A 23,910-nucleotide genomic window follows, 5' to 3' on the forward strand; every position below is an offset into this window, starting at 1 on the left:
AGACAGGAAGACTAAAGCAATAAGGAGAGAAATTAGAAGAAAAGGAGGAGCAAAAAACTGCTCCCGCTAAGGAAAAGGCCAACAAGAGGGAAGGGAGTGTTGAAAGGAAGCAGCTGATTGGTAAGGGATCGGGAGGGAGATAAGGGATGCTAGCGATAAAGGAGGCTGCCTGGGAGGGGGGAGGTAAAAGCCCATGGATCCTCAGGATTTTTACATTGGGTCACCCCAAATTCACCATCAGATCACATAGCATGTCCATAGCTGCAGCCTGCACCAAAAAAATCATGCATCCACTGTTTCGTGGGGCCACAATGGCGCAAAAACGTGGTTACAAAGCACGGATCCACGTGGATTATCAATTTCTCTTAAGATAGGTCTACACCTTTTTCTTCTTCTTCTGCAAGCCGTTCCGTTGCCAGCCTTTGCTTTTCCAGAGGGGTATTTTGGGTTCCTATCAGAATTAAGTGGGTGGCGCCTTGCCACACAAACACAGTCTAGATCTGGCAGGACCTGGAAATTCTGGGTCTGTTCCCTGGGTACAAAGCTTACCCTCCTCTCTCCAGCCCAGGCCGCCCGGGGATCCCTCTTGCCATACTTCCAAGCGATCATGGATCACCTGACGGCGTACCTGCTCACCACCCGGGAGGATCTGAGGCCGGTCCAGATCCAGTCCGTGGGTAAGCGAGATTTCCCCCCTACCCGCTTCTCTTTTCAAAGTTTGTTGTTGTTTCGTCGTCGTTTAGTCGTGTCCGACTCTTCGTGACCCCCTGGACCAGAGCATGCCAGGCACTCCTGTCTTCCACTGCCTCCCGCAGTTTGGTCAAACTCATGCTGGTAGCTTCGAGAACACTGTCCCACCATCTCGTCCTCCGTCGTCCCCTTCTCCTTGTGCCCTCCATCTTTCCCAACATCAGGGTCTTTTCCAGGGAGTCTTCTCTTCTCATGAGGTGGCCAAAGTATTGGAGCCTCAGCTTCAGGATCTGTCCTTCCAGTGAGCACTCAGGGCTGATTTCCTTCAGAATGGAGAGGTTTGATCTTCTTGCAGTCCATGGGACTCTCAAGAGTCTCCTCCTGCACCAGAATTCAAAGCATCCATTCTTGGGTGATCAGCCTTCTTTATGGTCCAGCTCTCACTTCCATACGTCACTACTGGGAAAACCATAGCTTTAACTATACGGACCTTTGTCGGCAAGGTGATGTCTGCTTTTTAAGATGCTGTCTAGGTTTGCCGTTGCAATTTTGAGCTGGTCACACTTTGCGGTCCTGTTGAACTCACCGTGACTGGCTTCTGAGCCAACTCACTTTAGGGATTGTGAAGGGAAAGAAAAATAATCAGGGGTCTGTTTCTGTGCAGGTTTAGCGCAGTCAATAGAGCCCGAGGCTTGGGCTTGGGTTTGAGCTTCACTTCAGGGGAAAGATTCCCTCGTTGCCGGGGGTTGGACTCGATGATCCCTGGGGGTCCCTTCCGACTCTACAAATCTGTGCTCATTCTCTTTGCCCAAGAAGGGGGCGTTTTAAAGCTCCATTTAATTGCTGGCACGTTTCTAAGGTCTCCTCTGAGCGTTTGAAATCGCCCTCAACAGAGTTTCTTAAGCAGCTACGTGATACGGAAATTCAACAGGCAGAGCTTCCTTCCAAGGAAATAAAAATAAAAATAAAAATAAAAATAATAAAAATAAAAATAAATTTATTTATACCCCGCCCATCTGGCTGGGTGTCTCCAGCCACTCTGGGCGGCTTCCAACAAAGTATTAAAATACAGTGCTCTGTTAAACATTAAAAGCTTCCCTAAACAGGGCTGCCTTCAGAAAGCCTTCCCGGTTGAATTTCGGGTTGTTACGACACAGCTGCTAAAAATAACAAAGCCTGCCTTGAGAGTCAAGATGGCAAACCTGTCAAAGGGCCCACTTGGAATAGCTGGGTAATTTACTTTTCCTCACGAACGCCGCCTCGACGGTCAGCAGGCACAGGGTTGGGTATAAACCGCTAGAATTGCTATTAACGGGGGAATGCGGAGCAGGTGGGGAACGCCGCCATTTCCCAGAAGCCTCTGCTTCTCACACCCCGCCCTCTGCTTCCCCCGCAGAGACTCTGGCCGTCCTCGCCAGCGTCATGGACAGGGAAGTCTTTCTGCCGCTGGCCAACAAATGCTGCCAGCTCGGGCTGGAGCTGTGCGACAAAGTGGACGATCCGGACTTGAGGCGGTGCACGTAAGTCAAACCGGGCGGCGTCCGCTCCCGATGGGAACGTTAGGACCCAGCATCCTCCTCGCAGCTGACCTTGGCGGAGAGTTGTAGTGGAAGGTTTTTTGGGAAGGGGCCCATTGCTTGAGAGTTGAATTCAGATTTATTTATCGTCCGCCTATCCACAACGAGAGGCAGCCAGAGCATCGCTGACAGGCGCCCGCTTCTTATCAAAGTGCAAAACTTTGAAGGGCGGAGGGCAAAGAAGCAGTTTACAAAGCGGATCGAGGAATGCGAAGGAGAGCAAAACCAGGCCGTTTAGCAAGCATGGAATGAATCCAGCATTGCAGAAAATGTAATCTGGGCCACCTCCACCTCATACGTTTAAAGCAAGATTATATTATGGCTGCCCTCCCCAAGAATTCTGGGAGCTGTAGTTTGCCAAGGGTGCTGAGAGTTGCTAGGAGATTCCTGCGCCCCGTTCCCCTCGCACAACTACATTTCCCAGAGTTCCCTGCGAAAAGGGATAGATGGCTGAACCACTCTGGGAATTGTAGTTCTCTGAGGGGAACAGGCAAAATGTTGAGGCTTAAATGGTTAAAGTGAGAATGAAAGTTGGGGAAGAAGAAGAAGAATTTTATTATTTGCACCCCGCCCATTTGGCTGGGTTTCCCCAGCCACGTGGGAAGGCCACGAGAGCCAGGGTTATGGGATAAATGGCACAAGCAGGCCTTCGCCTCAGATGTTTGGGACTACAACTCCTATCATCCCCCAACCATCACAGCTGGTGACTCTTGAGTTATAGATGCATTTATCTCCTCTTGGAAGAAGCCTCTCTGCCACTATTGATCATACGCCCTTGGGATGTTGGGGGATGATTGGAGCCGTCGTAAAAATATCTGGGAGGCTGGCAAAAAAACAAACCACTCTCGTGAATTTGGGGGTTTCTGGCCAAGAGAGGCAAGCTTCGCATCTGCCACCTCAACCTGTTTTAAAATGGAGGCCAGTGAGAAGCACAGGAGCTCAAAAGAATCCTTTCTTGTGCCAGGTACAGCCTTTTTGGGTCTCTCGCGACCGTCCTGGAGGACGCCATTGAGCCCTACCTGCCTCGCATCACCACTCTTATGATCTATTCTCTCAAATCCACAGAGGGCGTTGAGGTGAGCATTTTGGCATCTGCTTTCGTGGGCTGGGACTCCTGTCATCAGAAGTCGGTGTATACACCCCCCACCCCACCCCATTTTTATTTATTTTTTTAAAGTCGTAACAATAGGCTTCAAACAAATTTAAAGGGTATAACGCCACATTGCCCATTGCTAGGTAAAGGGACCCCTGACCGTTAGGTCCAGTCGTGGCTGACTCTGGGGTTGCGGCGCTCATCTCGCTTTATTGGCCGAGGGAGCCGGAGTACAGCTTCCGGGTCATGTGGCCAGCATGACTAAGCCGCTTCTGGTGAACCAGAGCAGCACACGGAAACGCCATTTACCTTCCTGCCGGAGCGGTACCTATTTATCTACTTGCACTTTGACGTGCTTTCAAACTGCTAGATTGGCAGGAGCAGGGACCGAGCAACGGGAGCTCACCCCGTGGTGGGGATTCAAACCGCCGACCTTCTGATCGGCAAGTTCTAGGCTCTGTGGTTTAACCCACAGTGCCACCCACATCCACTGCCCATTGCTGCAATGCTATAAAATGATCCCAATATGCATTATTAATACACATTACTGCCTTGCTGGCTCATTAAGTGTTTGCATGCTTAAAACCTAAATGTGTCCATATTCCTGGGGGCAGGGGAGGAATTGGAAACTGGTCTGTTGGGGCAAATAGACCACTTCCCCACTGATCCTGGCTTATTCCCCTGCCCCACCAGTCTACCTTCTTGCGTCCCCTGCCCTTTGTCTCCCTGCTTTCCACCCCACCGGTCCCAAGGGGCACAAATGACCTGTGTTGTGTGCAAGAGAGAGAAGCTGTAAACTTTGAGACCTCAGTCCTATGACCTGTAAGCAGAGAGGTTTGTGACACTCAGTATCGCGGCGCCTGCCGCTGCCTAGTTTTCTAGCTTTTCTGGGCTTCCTGAGCTGCTGGGTGGCTGCAGAGTCGAACGATGAGCATTGCAAGAGAGTTCATATTCTCCCGCATCTTAAAATGACACCTCTTGTGTCTCCTAATCGCCTCCTCGCCTCTCCTGCATTTGTCGTCTGCTCTGCCCAGTCTCACGGTGGAACTGGAAACTCCTTCCTCCTGTTTGACGATGAGGAAGAGGACGAGGCGGAGGTGGAAGGAGAGGAGAGCCTGGACGAAGATGAAGACGACATCTCTGAGCTTTCGGGGTAGGTGACCATTGTGGGAGGGATTTTAGGAAGGCCGGCATCTCCCTTGTTTTGGGAGGGGATGTTCTAGGTGAGAGTCACAAAGCCATATTAAAACAAAAACCCTCTGGTTTCATAGCCTGTAGCAGGCCGCAGGATGAGCCCTTCGTGTTTCAGAATCCTTCCTTGGCATCCATGTGGACTGGAAACTTAACTCTTTAAATAAGCAAAGGTGGAAGTTTTTTAAAAGGCCATTTTGGTGGCTTTTTTTTTTTTTTTTTTTTGAAAAACCCTTTATGTAGATGTTAGCTCTCTGAAGACTGATGGAATTTGATTTGGGAGATTTATGGCCCTGGAGCGATGGATTTAGGCGTAAAAGCTGAGAAATTCGTAACTTTGAGAGGCCATCTCTGAAGTCGCCGGCGGTGCTTGTCTGCTTGGTCTCGCTCTCCCCAAGACTGTGTAGCAACCTTTCTCCTGACACTGATTTTGCGTATGCAGTGGGTTTTATTTATTCGGGAGCTTTTATTGTATGGAGGCTCAACCCAACATGTGAGCCCCCCAAAAAACAATCTATAAAATGGGGCGCCTCAAATTCAGGTTGATCCCCTTCAGAATGGGCCCCAGGCTCCTTAAAAGCCACCTGATCCCCTTATATCCCAGCTGGATTGCTGAAATCATCCGGAGGAGCACTGTTAGTTCTCCTCAACCAAAAGTCAAGCATTTAGTGTCTCTACTCCCATGCTGTGGAGAGCTCTTTCAGCAGAGATTTGGCAGGCTCCCCTTGCTTTTGACTCCCAGGCGTCTCTTCAGAACGTTTTTACGCCAACAGGCCTACGCAGCTGACATTTCTTCTTGAGCAGCCAGTTCATTTTAGCTATTGTTTTGCATTTCTTTGAGAGGTTTTTACATTGCTGCCCACCACCAGGATGTCTTGCGAGACTGAGGGCAGGGTGTAAGTACAGTGGTACCTCAGGTTAAGAACTAAATTTGTTCCGGAGGTCCGTTTTTAACCTGAAACTGTTTTAACCACTTTAGCTAATGGGGCCTTCCGCTGCCGCCACCACACAATTTCTGTTCTCATCCTGAAGCAAAGTTCTTAACCCGAGGTACTTTTTCTGGCTTAGCGGAGTCTGTAACCTGAAGCATCTGTAACCCGAGGTGCCACTGTAATTAAGTATAATTTAGGCCTTGGAGAATGCTCTAGGCGTGAGATTCTGTCTTGGGACTTGAATATCTGAGTTTGTTGTTTGTGAGGAGGCTAATCCCAAATTTCCTCTTCGGGAATTTTTGTCTTTTTCATATGTGTTTTTTTTTTTTCCTTTTCTTTTTTTGTGTTTAATGTCTGTATTTTTGTATTTTATAACTTTGTATCTTTTTTGTCTTTCCTATTGTTTTAAAAAAAATCTTTTATTGTTAAAACCTAATAATATATTATTTTAAAAAATAAATCCCAAATTTCCTCTTCTCTCCCCCCCCCCCTCCGCTTCCGGTTCTCTTGCAGGTTGAACGTGGAAAGCGCCTTCATGGATGAAAAGGACGACGCCTGTGTGGCTCTGGGAGAGATTGCCACCGGAGCCAGGTATGACCGTGCGTGTGAGAGATAGATAGAGAGGGAGAGAGAGAGACTCATTTTGTGCTGCAGTGGTTTGGAGACCACCAGTGTGACTGACCCATCGGCAACAGACCTTGGGGTACACAGACCCTTCTCAGGAAATGGCGACAGGAAGAGAAGCTTCCGCCCTTTAAAAACCTGAAGCGCCCCTTAGGGGCAGTCGGTGGGAGGAGGGGGAGCAGCAGGGACACCCACCCTTCCACCTTAAAAAGAATTTATATGGAGATTTTAAGATTTTATAGGGAAGTGTAGTGTTTAGGAAGTTTTCAATATTTAATTCTGTATTGTTTTTAACACTCGATTGGAAGCCACCCAGAGGGGCTGGGGAAACTCAGCCAGATGGGCAGGGTATAAATAATAAATTTATTATTATTATTATTACAGTGGTACCTCGGGTTAAGTACTTAATTCGTTCCGGAGGTCTGTACTTAACCTGAAACTGTTCTTAACCTGAAGCACCACTTTAGCTAATGGGGTCTCCTGCTGCTGTGCCGCCGGAGCACGATTTCTGTTCTCATCCTGAAGCAAAGTTCTTAACCCGAGGTACTATTTCTGGGTTAGCGGAGACTGTAACCTGAAGCATATGTAACCTGAAGCGTATGTAACCCAAGGTACCACTGTATTATTATTATTATTATTATTATTATTATTATTATTATTATTATTATATCCAGCCCAACAAAATATGAAGAGGAAAACACACAGCAGGGCAATCTGAAACTGGCTTGTGTTGACAAACAGAAGTGTGTTCAGATGTTTGGAGCAGATCCCAGTTGGTGTCCTCAGGCGTCCCCAAAAAATCTGGTTTTGCTTATGTGACGACAGTAGGATTAGAGGGGTCTTGACAGGGAAGGGTGCTCCGTCAAGTATCCTCGTATCCTCACATGAGCGCAGTTCCTTCAGTGCAGGGAAGGCCATGTGTCTACCTGGCTCCACCCCCCCTGCCCTTTGACCCTTGTGACTGGGGCTGATGGGAGTCGCAGTCCAGCGGCATCGTCCGGTGAGGCAGATATTCCCCACCCCAGAGCCCTCCCCAAGTAGAGACGAGAGCTTAGATCTCGCGCTAACCTTTCCCCCCGCTTTCTTTTTGTCTCCATCTGTGTCCCCCCTTTTTTGAGTTTTATTTATTTATTAATGTTCTTATGTCACATCGGTAAACATTATCATATTACATCGCAAGGCTTATTCTAATTTTCAGCATGTATACAAAGTTTATATACCTAAAGAAAAGAAACAAGGACAAAAAACGATTCCAAAATCATATATGTACCAACGCTTTGGATTTCCTGTCCATCCCATTGTATATTCCTTTCTTACAAACAAATGTACTCTTATTACAGTGGTGCCCCGCAAGACGAATGCCTCGCAAGACGAAAAACTCGCTAGACGAAAGGGTTTTGCGTTTTTCGAGCTGCTTCGCAAGACGAATTTCCCTATGGGCTTGCTTCGCAAGACGAAAACGTCTTGCAAGTTTGTTTCCTTTTTCTTAACACCGTTAATACAGTTGCGACTTGACTTCGAGGAGCAACTCATAGAACGCGGTGTGGTAGCCTTTTTTGAGGTTTTTGAAGACTTTGGTGATTTTTGAAGCTTTTCCAAAACTTTCCCGACACCATGCTTCGCAAGACGAAAAATTCGCTAGACGAAAAAACTCACGGAATGAATTAATTTCGTCTTGCGAGGCACCACTGTATTGTATATTTCTCTACATTTTATCTAATACATTCCTGTATCAATATGTACCATTGGTCTTATTTCTCAACTCAGTCTCTCTCCAGCGCCAATCGAATGCTAGCATAGATAGCAAACCTTTACTGTATTTTTGAACGTATATATCTATCCCACTTTTCTATAGACTTTTGTTTTGAATTGCCTCTCAGGCTATTTGTCAACTGTGCCATTTCAGCAAATTCTTGTAGCTTGTTATGGCGGTCCATTATTGTCGGGACGTCTTCCTTCCACCCCTTTGCCACCAAAGTCCGAGCTGCAGCTGTTGCATATAAAAATACTTCCCCAAAGGCATTTGGGATGTCCCTGCCAACAAAACTTAACTTAACTCTTTTTGTCTCCATCTCAGTGTGGTCTTCCTGCCTTTCTTGGAGAAATGCTTCCAGGAAGTCTTTGTGCTCTTGGAGGTAATGGGTGGGCCAGAGGGGGGGGGGAGTATGTTTGGGGGAAGTGGGCAGGGGGCAAACTTTGGCGGGGGGAAGGAGAGGCTTGGACCTGGAAAGAGGGGAGAGATGTTTTCTGGACACCAGTAGGGCAGCAGTCCCTTACAGAAGCTCCGTTATACTGAATTAGGCAGCTGATAAACAGCTCTTACTGTCAGGAGGTTCTTTCTGATGTTGAGTCGGAATTCCTTTCCGGCAACTTGAATCCATCATTTGGAGCGGGAGAAAACAAGCTGGCTGCAGCTTCCATGTGGCGATCATATCTCCTCAGCCTCCTCTTACCCAGCTGCCTCAACCGTTCCTCATCAGGCTTGGTTTCCAGGCCTTTGATCATCTTGGTTGCCCTCCTCTGCACATTATTCCAGCTTGTCAATATCCTCCTTAAATTGTGGCGCCCAGAACTGGACACAGGATTCCAGGTGTGGTCTGGCCAAGGCAGAATAGAGTGAGACTATGACTTCCCTTGATCTGGGCATGACACTTCATTCGTATACCGTATTTTTCGCTCTATAGGACGCACTTTTCCCCCTCCAAAAATGGAGGGGAAATGTGTGTGCGTCCTATGGAGTGAATGCAGGCTTCAGCAAGCTATCCGCGAGCCTTGGGAGCCCGGCGGGATAGCAGCCTGCATCCTGAAGCCTGGGGCGTGATGAGCAGCACACCCCGGGCTTCGGGCAGATATCCGCAAGCCTTGGGAGCTCGGCGGGAGTTCCCGCCGGGCTCCCAAGGCTTGCGGATAGCAGCCTCCAAACCCGACCTGGTTTGGAGGCTGGCGGTGGGGGAAAGCAGCGCTCTGCCCCCCCTCCCGCCAGCCCCAAAGAGCAGGTCGAAAAGAACCCAAAGCCTCCAGAGCCCAGCGGGAACTCCCACTGGGCTCCGGAGGCTTCGGGTGAACGCACAGAACGCACCTTGACTTAGAGGGGGAGAACAAGAAAAAATAAAAATCCCCCTGTTCTCCCCCTCCTATGCTCCGGTGCGTCCTATGGTCCAGTGCGTCCAATAGAGCGAAAAATACGGTATATATAAATGAGAATATGTTATGAGAAGCAGGGGGCCATGAGAAGCTGGAAGGGAGGAACCCTCAGTCAAAGGCTATCTGGGGTGTGGCAGAGAAGAGCTCTTTTTTTTGTTTTGGCCAAAGTTGTTGCGAAATCACAAAAAAAGTTTTTTAGGAAATTCGCCAAAAAAATCATCTTCCGACTGTCAGATTTTCCAAGACGTTTGAACTGATTTCGAAAACTTCTGCTTGGACGCTATTTCCGGCAGACGAATCCTGGATATGTTCAGACGTATGGCAGCCCTAAATTTAGGGACCTGGAATAAGTGCAAGTGTGTGGTTATAATTCTTCACGGATGTATGACCCTCTGCACTCATCACAGGATGATTTACGGCTGAAACGGGGTTGATAAACCGTACCTCAAAAAGCTCCACAGCTTAAGAGTGGTACAAACGCAATACAGAACGAGGGCACCAAAGGTGGATAACATTTTAATCCAGCTTGAAACAAAAATGCGCACAGTTGCTTCCGGACAGTGTCGCTAGGGGGCACCTGTCGTATCTCAGTAGGGATGGTATTGTGCAGAACGGGGCTGCCACCCTGTAGGCCCTGCTCTGTGTTAACCATGGCACGGGCTTCTGAAGTAATAGTGCCACTGTATTCTGCTCTGGTCAGACCTCACCTGGAGTACTGTGTCCAGTTCTGGGCACCACAGTTCAAGAAGGACACTGACAAACTGGAACATGTCCAGAGGAGGGCAACCAAAATGGTCAAAGGCCTGGAAACGATGCCTTATGAGGAACGGCTAAGGGAGCTGGGCATGTTTAGCCTGGAGAAGAGGAGGTTAAGGGGTGATATGATAGCCATGTTCAAATATATAAAATGATGTCACATAGAGGAGGGAGAAAGGTTGTTTTCTGCTGCTCCAGAGAAGCGGACACGGAGCAATGGATCCAAACTACAAGAAAGAAGATTCCACCTAAACCTTAGGAAGAACTTCCTGACAGTAAGAGCTGTTTGACAGTGGGATTTGCTGCCAAGGAGTGTGGTGGAGTCTCCTCCTTTGGAGGTCTTTAAGCAGAGGCTTGACAACCATATGTCAGGAGTGCTCTGATGGTGTTTCCTGCTTGGCAGGGGGTTGGACTCGATGGCCCTTGTGGTCTCTTCCAACTCTAGGATTCTATGATTCTATGATTCTATTTGGGGGGGCTTTAAGGAGAAAGTCTCCTGCAGAGGGTCTGTAAGGGATGGATGCTGTCTCTCGGGTAGCCTGGTCCTCAGCTGTGCAGGACGTTTTCTTTGTTAGTGGTAGCAAAGCAGATGTAAGGGCCACAGCAAAAGACCTGACTCCTCCTCCTCTTCCCAGCATCCCAACATCAACGTCCGGAAATCTGCTTTCAACACCCTGGGACATTTCTGCATCTCCTTACACCGGGTTTGCGAGCGGGATCCGTCCGAACCTCACAGCGCCGGTGAGTGTGACCTCAGGGGTGGTGTGTTTGTTTTTTAACTGTGTTGGTCCAAGAATGACCTTGAAGCACGACTTTGACACAGGAAGAACCTACCTTAGCAAAAGGAGCAGAGGAGCCTGCAAATTAGGGATGGGACACAAACTGCAGAAGGCTCAGACGGACAATATATAGCTTGGAAGGTTTGCAGCAGCACAGGAAGTTGCCATGTGCACAGCTAGACTGTTGATCTGTTATACAGTGGTACCTCAGGTTAAGTACCGTATTTTTTGCACCATAACACTCACTTTTTTCCTCCTAGAAAGTAAGGGGAAATGTCTGTGCGTGTTATGGAGCGAATGCCTGCAGGTGGCGGGGGGGGGGGATTTGCTGCAGTCGTGAGCAGAGGATCCATGGTTCCCCTTCCTTCCCTCCTCCATGGTTACAAAGCATGGATCCACATGGATCCTCAGGATTTTTGCATTGGGCTACTCCAAACTCACTGTCAGATCACATGTCTGTGGCCACAGCATGAACCACAAAAACCATATATCCAATATTTCGTTTAGAATATTTTTTTTCTTGTTTTCCTACTCTAAAAACTACGTGCGTGTTATGGTCTGCTGCGTGTTATAGAGCGAAAAATACGGTACTTAATTTGTTCCGGAGGTCCGTTCTTAACCTGAAACTGTTCTTAACCTGAAGCACCACGTTAGCTAATGGGGCCTCCCGCTGCCACCGCGCCGCAAGAGCCCGATTTCTGTTCTTATCCTGAAGCAAAGTTCTTAACCTGAAACACTATTTCGGGTTAGCGGAGTCTGTAACCTGAAGCGTATGTAACCCGAGGTACCACTGTAACAAATTTCAAGGTGCACACACATAGGAGCACACACTCTCCAGAAAACCAACCTTTCACCCTTCAAAAATTACCGTATTTTTTGCTCTATAAGACTCACTTTTTCCCTCCTAAAAAGTAAGGGGAAATGTGTGTGTGTGTTTTATGGATTGAATGCAGGCTGTACAGCTATCACAGAAGCCAGAACAGCAAGAGGGATTGCTGCTTTCACTGCGCAGCGATCCCTCTTGTTGTTCTGGCTTCTGAGATTCAGAATATGTTTTTTCTTGTTTTCCTCCTCCAAAAACTAGGTGCGTCTTGTGGTCTGGTGCGTCTTATAGAGCGAAAAATGTGGTAGAAAATCTTCGGGGGGGGGGTCACTTGATTTGAGCTCACAGAGCAATCCCGAAGCCACTTTGGTTCTCTTGATTTTCTCTGCAGTAGAAGGAAGTGTCTTGGAAAAACCTTTCTTTTCGCTTATAAATCCCGTAAACAGTGCAGTTTACTGAAGTGAATGGGCCACTGTCCAGCAACTATCCTTCAGTGCGAGTCAAAAGAGCAGTTTTTATCTATGAATGAGGTTGATCCATGAAATGGATTCATGAACCAAAGTAATTGCCATCCTAAAAGAATGGCCCAGACTGGCCAAGATAAGGCAACTGGCAAATATTATCAGGTATCTTGGCAGACAGGAGACAAGCCACACGTGACTCAAATTTCTGCCTCTTTCTGTGACGGTTGTACGGTGCTTTTTGGTGGTCTTTGGGCTGGGCAATTTCTGAAGTCTTTGCACACCTTTGTTCTGGGTCCTCTCCTCCTTGCAAGCGGGGAGGGAACTCCATGGCAACAGGGAAATTAAGACCCGCCTTGCTTTTTTCTGGATCCTGCTTCCATCCATTCTCCTCTGACCCATAATGGGCTTGGGAGTCCCTTGCTGGGGAGCTGGGCTGTAAAAGCCAACCCCCAAATTTTATTATAACAAGATATTCGGCCCGGCATCTTTCCCTGCCGTACGTGAAAGTGCCATCAGGGACTGAACCCAGGCCCTGCCATTGAGCTAAGAGTAAAACAAGATTCTAGTCTTCTTGGATCTGGAGAAAGGGGCTGGCGTAAACAGTAACATAGGAAGCTGTCGTCTATGAAGTCAGACCATGTTGTCTGTACCAACTGCCAGGATTTCAAGCAGGGAATCTTTCTACCTGAAGTTGCCGTGGGGGGAATCGAATGTGGTGCCTTCTGCTCCACCGACCGTCTGCTTTTAAAAACACAGCTGCGTTCATGCCCTCCTTCCAGGCGGGGCATCTGGTGGGGCCAGGACGCTGGATCCAGCCCCTCTTAGTCCTTGTGAGTCCATGTGGTGTAGTGGTTCAGAGCGGTGGACTCGTAATCTGGTGAACCAGGTTTGATTCCCTGCTCCTCCACATGCAGCTGCTGGGTGACCTTGGGCTAGTCACACTTCTCTGAAGTCTCATCACTACCCTTAGGAGTCTCAAAGCGGCTAACAATCTCCTTTCCCTTCCTCCCCCACAACAAACACTCCGTGGAGGAAGGGAAAGGAGATTGTTAGCCGCTTTGAGACTCCTTAGGGTAGTGATGGGACGCGGGTGGCGCTGTGGGTTAAACCACAAAGCCTAGGATTTGCCAATCAGAAGGTTGGCGGTTCGAATCCCCGCGACTGGGTGAGCTCCCGTTGCTCGGTCCCTGCTCCTGCCAACCTAGCAGTTCGAAAGCACGTCAAAGTGCAAGTAGATAAATAGGTACCGCTCCGGCGGGAAGGTAAACGGCGTTTCCATGTGCTGCTCTGGTTCGCCAGAAGCGGCTTAGTCCTGCTGGCCACATGACCCGGAAGCTGTATGCCAGCTCCCTCGGCCAATAAAGCGGGATGAGCGCCGCAACCCCAGAGTCGGCCACGACTGGACCTAATGGTCAGGGGTCCCTTTACCTTTAGGGTAGTGATAAAGCGGGATATCAAATCCAAACTCCTCCTCCTCTTCTTCTTCTTCTTCTTCTTCTTCTTCTTCTTCTTCTTCTTCCTTCTTCCGCAGCTCGCCTCCAGCTGCTGTGCACCGTTCTGCCCGCTTACATCAAAGGGATCCGGGAAGACAAGGAGCGGCAGGTGGTGATGGAGATTTTGGAGAGCCTAGCAAGGGTGCTGAAGACCTGCCGGCAAGAGGCGCTCCGTGCACCCGGGCAGCTGACGGATCTGTGCCAGGTCATCCGGGAAGTCCTGGAGAAAAAAGTGAGTCTTCAGGTGGGGAGGCGGGAGGGGAGCTGTTCTTCAAAATACCTGTGAGTTCTCCAGGTTGGCGAAGGCTGGGGCAGAGATTTCTACAGGGCTCTCCCCCTTTTTCCCCCCTCTTGGGGGCCAGTGTTTTCCACCACTCAAGCTCGCCCTCGTGACTTCCGCTGACCGGACTGTGAATCTGGCAGCTCCTGCCAGATTTGGCTTCAGGGGGGGGTGGGGGGCGTCAGGGTGAGATTACACCCCCCAAAAAGCTTTATATGAGTACAGTGGTACCTCGGGTTACAGGCGCTTCAGGTTACAGGCGCTTCAGGTTACAGACTCCGCTAACTCAAAAATAGTACCTCGGGTTAAGAACTTTACTTCAGGATGAGAACAGAAATCGTGCAGCAGGAGGCCCCATTAGCTAAAGTGGTGCTTCAGGTTAAGAACAGTTTCAGGTTAAGAACAGACCTCCGGAACGAACCAAGTTCTTAACCCAAGGTACCACTTTATATAAAAATTCAAACTAGTGCAGTGCATTTTTGGGAAGCAGTGGGACATACACAAAAGTGGTGGAAGTGGGGCTTTTTTGGGGAGGAGGGGTATATAATAATAATAATAATAATAATAATAATAATAATAATAATAATAATAATAATAATAATAATAAAAAATTTATTTATACTCCGCCCTCCCTCAGGGTGGCTAACAGTAAAATTACAGTAAAAATATGGGGGGGGGGGGCAATTTAAAATACAGGTTAAAATGCAATTTAAAATGCAGCCTCATTTTAAAAGTAGCCCATAGATCAAAACCCTAAGGGGAGGGAAACCTAAGGGTCAGACTGAATCCAAACCAAAGGCCAGGTGGAACAGCTCTGTCTTGCAGGCCCTGCGGAAAGATGTCAAGTCCCGCAGGGCCCTGGTCTCTTGTGACAGAGCGGTCCACCAAGTCGGGGCCAGTACTGAAAAGGCCCTGGCCCTAGTTGAGACCAATATAACCACCTTGCGACTCATAACCTCCAAGGTGTTGTCATTTGTGGACCTTAAGGTCCTCCGCGGGGCATACCAGGAGAGGCGGTCCCGTAGGTACAAGGGTCCTAGGCTGCATTTAGGCCAGTATATGACGCAATCCTATTCAAAAACGCTCTCTTCCTTGTGTTCCCTTTGCAGACAGTCTGCCAGGACCCCAGCTTGGATGAAGACGAGGATGAAGATTGTGATGAGGTGGTAAGTCCAGCAATCAGCAGCCTCAGACCCCAGAACCCCTTGTAATTTGTAGGCTTCCGAGAACAGACGCGGCAGCCTGATATATATTTCCCTCACTAGCCTTTATGGTTTCAATAAATGCATTCCAAGTACAGTGGTACATTGGTTCTCAAACTTAATCCATTCCAGAAGTCCGTTCCGAAACCAAAGCGTTCCAAAACCAAGAGTGCACATTCCCATAGAAAGTACTCCAAACGGATTAATCCGTTCCAGACTTTTAAAAGCGACCCCTAAAACAGCAATTTAACATGAATTTTACTATCTAACGAAACCGTTGACCCATAAAAGGAAAGCAATAAACAATGTACTGCAGGCACACAGTCAATCCGTCAGTAGCTGAACTGGGTTCCACACAGTCACACACAAAAAAACAAAAGAGCCGCAGAAAGAAAAAGGCAAAAGAAATAGCAAAAACAGACAGACCTCAGCGTAACACTCAAAACGGAAGTTTTGGAGCCCGCTCGGCTTCCCAAAAAAGTTTGCAAACCTGAACACTTCCGGGTTTGCAGTGTTTGGGTTCCAAGTTGTTTGAGTACCAAGGCGTTTGAGAACCACGGGACCACTGTATCATTATCCTTGTCCAATCTTCGTCTGAAAGCAATCCGTTCCTCCTTGAAAAACATACCCACTCCTCAGCCTGCAAGCGAGGAAGACGTAGAACCTCGGCTCAATTCTTTTTCTCTCTTTTTTTCTTCTCTACAAGAACACAAGGTAGATGCCTTGCCACTGAGCTGTGGGCCTTGTAGTCTTTAAGATTGCAGTCCTCATGGTTCAGAGGAAGCCGCTGATGTAAACAGTAGCACAGGGACAAATCATTGGTCCTCCTAGCTTAGCATTGTCTACCTGAACGGCAGCAGTGGCTCTCCAGGTTTTCAGACGGGCGTCTCTTTCTCTCCCAGCCCTGCCTGCAGATGCCCGCAGGATTTGAACTCAAGACCTTTGACAGGCATTGCAGACTCCCTCTCTCTGAGTTGCAGCCCGCCTTCTAAAACTCTCCTTCCTCCTCTTCCTGCCCTGTGTCTCTCCTTTCTCCCTCTGCCTCCCAAAACCAGGCGGAGTATGACTCCATGCTGATAGAGTACGCCGGTGAGGTGATCCCGGCTCTGGCCGAAGCGGCTGGCGGAGAAGCCTTCGCTCCGTATTTTGCCGGCTTCCTGCCACTGCTCCTCAATAAGATGGTGAGTGACGCCTGCCCCTTCCCTCTCCGAGACTTCCTGTGGCTTCCCATTTACTTTAGCCCGGGTCCCGGGACACCTCAGCCCTTATTTATCTACTTAAGGGCATTTGTGCCATGCTATTCAGCTTTAAAGTGAAAATTTTAAAATTTGGGCCTTGGGTCTGTTGCTGTGTCTAGGCCAGGCATAGGCAATTTTCAGCCTTTCAGATATTTTGGACTACAATTCCCATCATCCCTGACCACTGGTCCTGTTAGCTAGGGATCATGGGAGTTGTAGGCCAAAACATCTGGAGGGGCCGAAGGTTGCCTATGCCTGGTCTAGACCTAACCCAGCAGTTCTCAACCTGTGGATCATCACCCCTGAGCTCTGGCCTTGCTAGCTAGGGGTGATGGGAGTTGTAGTTCAATATCTGGGCACCCACAGGCTGAGAAAGGCTGGCCCTAACCATAGCTGTCAAATAGGAATCCTATTTGGAATAAGGGAATTTCCCTTTAAAAAAAGGGAAACCTTGACAGCCATGGGCCTCACCCTACCTCACAGGGGTGGTTTTTTTACTTTGCTAAAGTACCGTATTTTTCCCTCTATAACATGCACCAGACCATAACACGCACGTAGTTTTTAGAGGAGGAAAACAAGAAAAAAATACTCTAAACAGTGGATATATGATTTTTGTGGTTCATGCTGTGGCCACAGACATGCGATCTGACGGTGAGTTTGGAGTAGCCCAGTGCAAAAATCCTGAGGATCCATGTGGATCCATGCTTTGTAACCACGTTTTTGCACCACTGCGGACCCAGGCAACAGTGGGTGCGTGATTTTTTTGGTGCAAGATGTAGCCATGGACATGCTATGTGATCTGATGGTGAATTTGGGGTGACCCAGTGCAAAAATCCTGAGGATCCATGTGGACCCGTGCTTTGTAACCACGTTTTAATTGGGGAAGGAAGGAAAAGCACTCAAGGGACAAGGAACACGTGTGGGGTGTGTGGAGAAGGATGCTGCTAATAATGAAGAAGAGGGGTATAAGGGGAGAAGGCTCCTCTCTTCTCCCGTTTTGCTCCTTTAAAGAAGCAGGCTCTCTGTCCCTCTCTCCTCCCCACTCAGCGGCTCTTCTCCCGCTTTGCTGTTTCAAAGCGAGCCACGGAGGAGGGAAGGAAGGGGAACCATGGATCCTCTGCTCACGACTGCAGCAGATCCCCCCCGCCACCCGTAGGCATTCGCTCCATAACACGCACAGACATTTCCCCTTACTTTCTAGGAGGAAAAAAGTGAGGGTTATGGTGCAAAATAGACGGTATTTCCGTGCCGCCATATCTGCCCCCCCTGCTTGCCCCCTTGGAACGCTTTCCGGTGGAGCGGGGAGGGGGTCTTTTTCCTTCCTGTGGATTTCTCCCTCATCTTTGCGTTTCCGCTTCCTCCTGCCCCCTTCCTCCTCCCCGCAGAAGCCCAGTTGTTCCTCCACAGACAGGTCCTTCGCGGTGGGCACCATGGCGGAGGCGGTGCAGGGCCTGGGCCGCGCCTCGAGCGCCTTCGTGCCGCGCCTCCTGCCGCTGCTGATGGGGGCGGCGCGTGACGCCAACCGGGAGGTGCGCAGCAACGCCGTCTTCGGGCTGGGCGTGCTGGCGGAGCACGGCGGGGAAGCCATGCACGAGTATCCTTTGCTCCGTGAGGTGGAGGGGGCCGGGATCGGGTTCCCGGGGTGGCCCGCCGAGGAAGAGTCCGCACGCGTTCCGGAAGCTTCCGTCAATTCCCCACAGAAACGAAGAAAAGCCGTTTATAGGAGCCTGGGCCGAAGTGAGCCAGAATCTGGAATCATGTCACAGGTGAAACTCGAAAAATTAGAATATCGTGGAAAAGCTCATTTGTTTCAGGAATTCAACTTAAAAGGTGAAACTAATACATGATATAATTGGGGGTTTTCACCAGCTGTACGCCATAATCATCACAATTATAGCAAAGAAAGGCTTGATATATCTCACTCTGCATGTCGTGAGTCTATCTCATATATTAGTTTCACCTTTTAAGTTTAATTACTGAAATAAATGAACTTTCCATGATACTCCAATTTTTCGAGTTTCACCTGTACCTTGAAGGCAGAATCAGAGCGGATTTCTCAAGGTACTGGCGAAAAAAGGGGCACCAACAGCCACATATATCTATATATCATCTATATCTCCCAGCATGTTGTTGTAAAAGGCCCCCCTCAGGGACTGTGAGAAAGGCAATGCGTTGCTTAAATACTAAGCTATTAAAAACAAATTATATACCATTTGTGTACACTTAATCAAAATGAAAAGCAGCCTATATCTATCTGTCATCTATCTGTCTGTCTATCTATCTATCTATCTATCTATCTATCTATCTATCTATCTATCATCTCAGGCTTCCTCAACCTCGGCCCTCCAGATGTTTTGGGACTACAACTCCCATCATCCCTAGCTAACAGGACCAGTGGTCAGGGATGATGGGAATTGTAGTCTCAAAACATTTGGAGGGCTGAGTTTGAGGAAGCCTGATCTATCTAATCTCCCAGCATGTTGTTGTGAAAGGCCCCCCTCAGGGACTACAGGAAAGGCAATGCGTTGCTTAAATACTAAGCTATTAAAAACAAATTATGTATCAACTGTGTATGCATAATCAAAATGAAAAGCAGCCTGCTGAGATCCCTGTGGTTTATTCATTCATTTAGTATATTGCTCTTCATCTGAAAATCACAGCATGAAAATACAAAGTGAAAACACCAAAGGGATAGGGTTATCACTTAGTCACTTAATTCATTTATTTCATAGAATTTATACACTGCTAGATTGTGTGTGTGTGTATATATGTATATATAATCCAGCAGAGTGTAAATGTATAAATATACAGTGATGCCCCGCAAGACGAATGCCTCGCAAGACGGAAAACTCGCTAGACGAAAGAGTTTTCCGTTTTGGAGGTGCTTCGCAAAACGAATTTCCTATGGGCTTGCTTCACAAGACGAAAATGTCTTGCGAGTTCCTGCTGGTTTTTTTCCCTTTCCCCCTCTTTTTCTAAGCCGCTTATCAGCTGATCCGATAAGCCGCTAATAGCGCTAATCCGCTAATCCGTCAATGGGCTTGCTTCGCAAGACGAAAAAACCGCTAGACGAAGAGAATCACAGAACGGATTATTTTCGTCTTGCGAGGCACCACTGTAAATATAAATAAGTGTAGGCCGCTTTGAGGGTGGTGTGTGTATATATATTTAAAAACCACCCTCAAAGCGGCCTACAAAATATAAAATGGCAAAACTGAGGCAGATTCAGAACCCTACTTTGAAACATGCAAAAGCTGAGATGCTGAAACAGATTAAATTTGCCTCAACGTTTTAAAGCGTCTGGGTGGGCATGTCTTAAACAGGAATGTTTTTAGAGGGTGCCGAAAACGTCAAGCAGCGAAAACGCCAGCTTGATCTCAATCGGCAAGGAGTTCCAAAGTGCAGACGTTGCCACACCAAACAACCGAGTTCTTACAAATGTGGAATGGGGATTATGTGGCACCGGTCGTAATAATATAATGCCAATTCTGTCGAATCCATGACCAGCTTTTCCACGGACGGCCCCAGAGCTGTGCCCTGGTCTCTCCCCGATGAGACCCACCTGTTTAGACAAGCCTTCTCCTGACTATTGTTTTATTGTACAACTTGATTGCGACCGTTTCAATGTTCCGGTGAGATTGTTTTCTTGTGTTTTGTTTTCGTTTGTATAGGAATTGATTATATATACAGTGGTGCCTCGCAAGACGAAAATAATCCGTTCTGTGATTCTCTTCGTCTAGTGGTTTTTTCATTTTACGAAGCAAGCCCATTGATGGATTAGCGGATTAGTGCTTTTAGCGGCTTTTAGCAGCTTATCTGCTGACTGGATCAGCTGATTAGTGGCTTAGAAAAAGGGGGGGGAGGAAAAAAACCCAGCAGGAACTCGCAAGACATTTTCGTCTTGCAAAGCAAGCCCATAGGAAATTCGTTTTGCGAAACACCTCCAAAACGGAAAACTCTTTCGTCTAGCGAGTTTTCCGTCTTGCGAGGCATTCGTCTTGCGGGGCACCACTGTATTTAAAGCTTATTGGAAGCCATTTTGGCAGTTAAGCAGTGTATAATAACTCAACGGTGCTGGTGGTGGGAATCCAGCAAAATCCTTTGGCCTTTCTCGCTCTCTCTCCAGTTCCTGGCAGCACGTCAGGCCCTCGCCCTCCCGACTCTTCCTTTTTCTCCTTAACCCCCCGCTTGCTCTGCTACAGACACTATCCCAAGGTCCTGGGGCTTTTGTCCAACATAATCTCTCAGGAGCGTAACAACCGGGTGGCCGACAATGTATGCGGGGCCGTCGCAAGGATGGTGATGGCCAATCCTGGAGGGGTCCCCATCGGACAGGTGAGAGCCGAGTGCGAATCCTGGTTAGTATGCAAGGCCCCATAGCGCAGGTGCGGATCGGGAATCTTCTGCCACCTCCTTAATATTGGAGGCACCTAGCTTCAGCACGTACAGTGGTACCTCGGGTTAAGTACTTAATTCGTTCCGGAGGTCTGTTCTTAACCTGAAACTGTTCTTAACCTGAAGCACCACTTTAGCTAATGGGGCCTCCTGCTGCCGCTTCTGCCGCCGGAGCACGATTTCTGTTCTCATCCTGAAGCAAAGTTCTTAACCTGAAGCAGTATTTCTGGGTTAGCGGAGTCTGTAACCTGAAGTGTCTGTAACCTGAGGTACCACTGTATATGCTTTTGGAAACAGTTAATCTTTGCCACCACTTCTTTTTTAATTCTGGCTTGGTTGATCTGCAATACCTACTTGCTGTTCTGCTTATCCATTGGGTTTTGGAAATCAACTTTTATTAATTAAAAAAAAGAGGTTTTTATTTCTGATAAGAAAAATCCAAACTAACCTATGCATTAAGCCTATAGAATTGCCTGATCCTGAAACCCAGGCTGTTGATTGATTTCCGGTCGTCATCATCATCACTATTATTTAATAAAATAATATTTTATTATCCTTAGCATTTATGTTAAGTGCTTAACATTTTCTACGTGCTGCACAGAGATTCAAACCCTGTCCACGGGCGTTGCAATTTACTGTGCACAACATGAAAGGAAAAAGGAATGGGGAGGGGAGAGGAAAGTGCTGTTGACTTGAATTCCCAGGAGCTTTCCAAGGTCTCAGGAACAGCCCTGACCCTTTACAGTTGTTTTCAGCTGGAGAAGAAACATGCAACCTTTGCTCTGCAAAGCACTTCCTTTACCACTGGGTTTTGTTCATTAGCTACCTTCCTCTCTGAATAGTAGATTATCTTAACATGTTCTTTTTAACAGCCCCAGCAGAGTATGGGGAGGGGGAAGGAGAGGGGCAGACTTGCCCACACCCTGTGCTTCCGGGTGATGTGGGGAGTCCGGTCCCCTTGGCCAAGCGGTGTGGAAGGGGGGTGGTCACCATTTCCCCCAACCCCGATTAACGAAGGAGTGCAACAACAACAATAAGAATAATTTATTATTTATACCCCGCCCATCTGGCTGGGCTTCCCCAGCCACTCTGGGCGGCTTCCCAAAATATATTAAAATACTGTAATACATCAAACATTAAAAGCTCCCCTAAACAGGGCTGCCTTCAGATGTCTTTTAAAAGTCTGGTAGTTGTTGTTCTCTTTGACAGCTGGTGGGAGGGCATTCCAGAGGGCGGGTGCCACTACCAAGAAGGCCCTCTGCCTGGTTCCCTGTAACTTGGCTTCTCGCAGCGAGGGAACCACCAGAAGGCCCTCAGAGCTGGACCTCAGCCCGGGCAGAACGATGGGGGTGGAGACGCTCCTTCGGGTATACTGGGCCGAGGCTGTTTAGGGCTTTAAAAGTCAACACCAACACTTTGAATTGTGCTTGGAAACGTACTGGGAGCCAATGTAGGTCTTTCAAGACCAGTGTTATATGGTCTCGGTGGCCACTCCCAGTCACCAGCCTGGCTGCCGCGTTCTGGATTAGTTGTAGTTTCCAGGTCACCTTCAAAGGTAGCCCCACGTAGAGCGCATTGCAGTAGTCCAAGCGGGAGATAACCAGAGCATGCACCACTCTGGCGAGACAGTCCGCGGGCAGATAGGGTCTCAGCCTGCGTACCAGGTGGAGTTGGTAGACAGCTGCCCTGAACACAGAATTGACCTGAGCCTCCATGGACAGCTGTGAGTCCAAAATGACTCCCAGGCTGCGCACCTGGTCCTTCAGGGGCACAGTTACCCCATTCAGGACCAGGGAATCCTCCACACCCACCCGCCCCCTGTCCCCCCAAAACAGTACTTCTGTCTTGTCAGGATTCCACCTCAATCTCCTAGCCGCCATCCATCCTCCAATGTTTCGACCAGAATCGAGGACCCTTGCTCCGACCCCTGGGCTGCTTCTCTCTCTGCGCAGAAGAATCCCTTTGGGTCAGGCGGCTACGGTCAAATCTGTGGCCGTATAACCACCTCACGGCACCCAGGGATGGGTGCAAAAGTTGACACGCTTTTTACTTCAGTGCTGCTTCAAAAGCGGAGTAAAATACCCAGCTCTTCAACTCTGGCTGAGAGTCTATAGGACAGGCTTTGCCAGCCAGGGCCCTGCAGATGTTCTGGAGCAGCAAGGCCTACAATTAAGGACTTTGTGACGATCCTTCATCAAGCATCTTTCCCTCCCGCCTTGTTTCTTCCCACCCTTTCCACAGATTTTCCCCGTCCTGGTCCACAATCTCCCCCTGAAGGACGACTTGGAGGAATACAAAACGGTTTTCTGTTGCATCAACTTTATATATGAGCACGATCCCCAGCAGGTAAGCTCCCCCAACCTACCTCCCTCGCAGCCCATCGCTTTGACCTGAAAGATTCCCCCCCCCAAAAAAACAACAACAACTCCATCTTGGCAGAACTTTGTCTCTGGTGTTGCAGTCAGGGTGACAGACCCAAGAGCGACTGGGAGCAGGGCTGCAAAAGGCACCCTCCCGGTTCATACTGCATGTACCCATTTCCTTGCCCGCTACCAGAGTTGGCGGCAAGTCTTCCCCCGCTCAGGCGGACATCCATTTTCTGCTCATTCGGATCGAGCAAAGCTTCCCTGTAACAAGAGGGGAGTTGAGAGATGCTATTTCTTTTAAAAAGGGGCGCGGGTGGCGCTGTGGGTTAAACCACAGAGCCTAGGACTTGCCAATCAGAAGGTCAGCGGTTTGAATCCCCGCGACAGGGTGAGCTCCTGTTGCTCGGTTCCTGCTCCTGCCAACCTAGCAGTTCGAAAGCACGTCAGAGTGCAAGTAGATAAATAGGTACTGCTCCGGTGGGAAGGTAAACGGTGTTTCCGTGCGCTGCTCTGGTTCGCCAGAAGCGGCTTAATCCTGCTGGCCACATGACCCAGAAACTGTACTCCCTTGGCCAATAAAGCGAGATGAGCGCCGCAACCCCAGAGTCTGCCACGACCGGACCTAATGATCAGGGGCCCCTTTACCTTACTATCCACAACATCCCCACATGTTCCGTGTTTTGTTCCCCACACACGAAAGGGGATTTGCCGCGGCCCTGAGAAGGCCTTGTTCTCTTTCAGGTCCTGCAGCAGATTGGCGAACTTGTGCGAGTCAGTGGCAGCATCCTGGCCAAGGAGAACATCCCCTCAGGTATGCGCTCTGGGTGGTCAGCGGGCCTTCTTGGTTGGGCAGCTGTCCACCA

At 48.7% G+C, this 23,910-nt stretch overlaps 1 protein-coding gene across 1 annotated transcript in view; it reads left to right on the forward strand.

Moving 5' to 3' along the window:
• Window positions 1-23,910, forward strand: part of IPO4 (importin 4) — a 59,930-nt gene that overhangs the window by 33,967 nt on the left and 2,053 nt on the right. The window contains exons 17-30 of the mRNA XM_082197532.1: window positions 564-677; window positions 2,087-2,210; window positions 3,232-3,343; window positions 4,395-4,513; window positions 5,997-6,074; window positions 8,185-8,242; window positions 10,643-10,748; window positions 13,605-13,798; window positions 14,956-15,012; window positions 16,104-16,229; window positions 17,672-17,880; window positions 20,489-20,621; window positions 22,923-23,027; window positions 23,789-23,858. Coding sequence (XP_082053658.1) covers window positions 564-677; window positions 2,087-2,210; window positions 3,232-3,343; window positions 4,395-4,513; window positions 5,997-6,074; window positions 8,185-8,242; window positions 10,643-10,748; window positions 13,605-13,798; window positions 14,956-15,012; window positions 16,104-16,229; window positions 17,672-17,880; window positions 20,489-20,621; window positions 22,923-23,027; window positions 23,789-23,858 — 1,605 coding nt within the window. The remainder of the gene's footprint in view (window positions 1-563; window positions 678-2,086; window positions 2,211-3,231; window positions 3,344-4,394; window positions 4,514-5,996; window positions 6,075-8,184; window positions 8,243-10,642; window positions 10,749-13,604; window positions 13,799-14,955; window positions 15,013-16,103; window positions 16,230-17,671; window positions 17,881-20,488; window positions 20,622-22,922; window positions 23,028-23,788; window positions 23,859-23,910) is intronic.

This window comes from Podarcis vaucheri (assembly GCF_965113315.1).
Source record: "Podarcis vaucheri genome assembly, chromosome: 13".
Taxonomy (NCBI): domain Eukaryota; kingdom Metazoa; phylum Chordata; class Lepidosauria; order Squamata; family Lacertidae; genus Podarcis; species Podarcis vaucheri.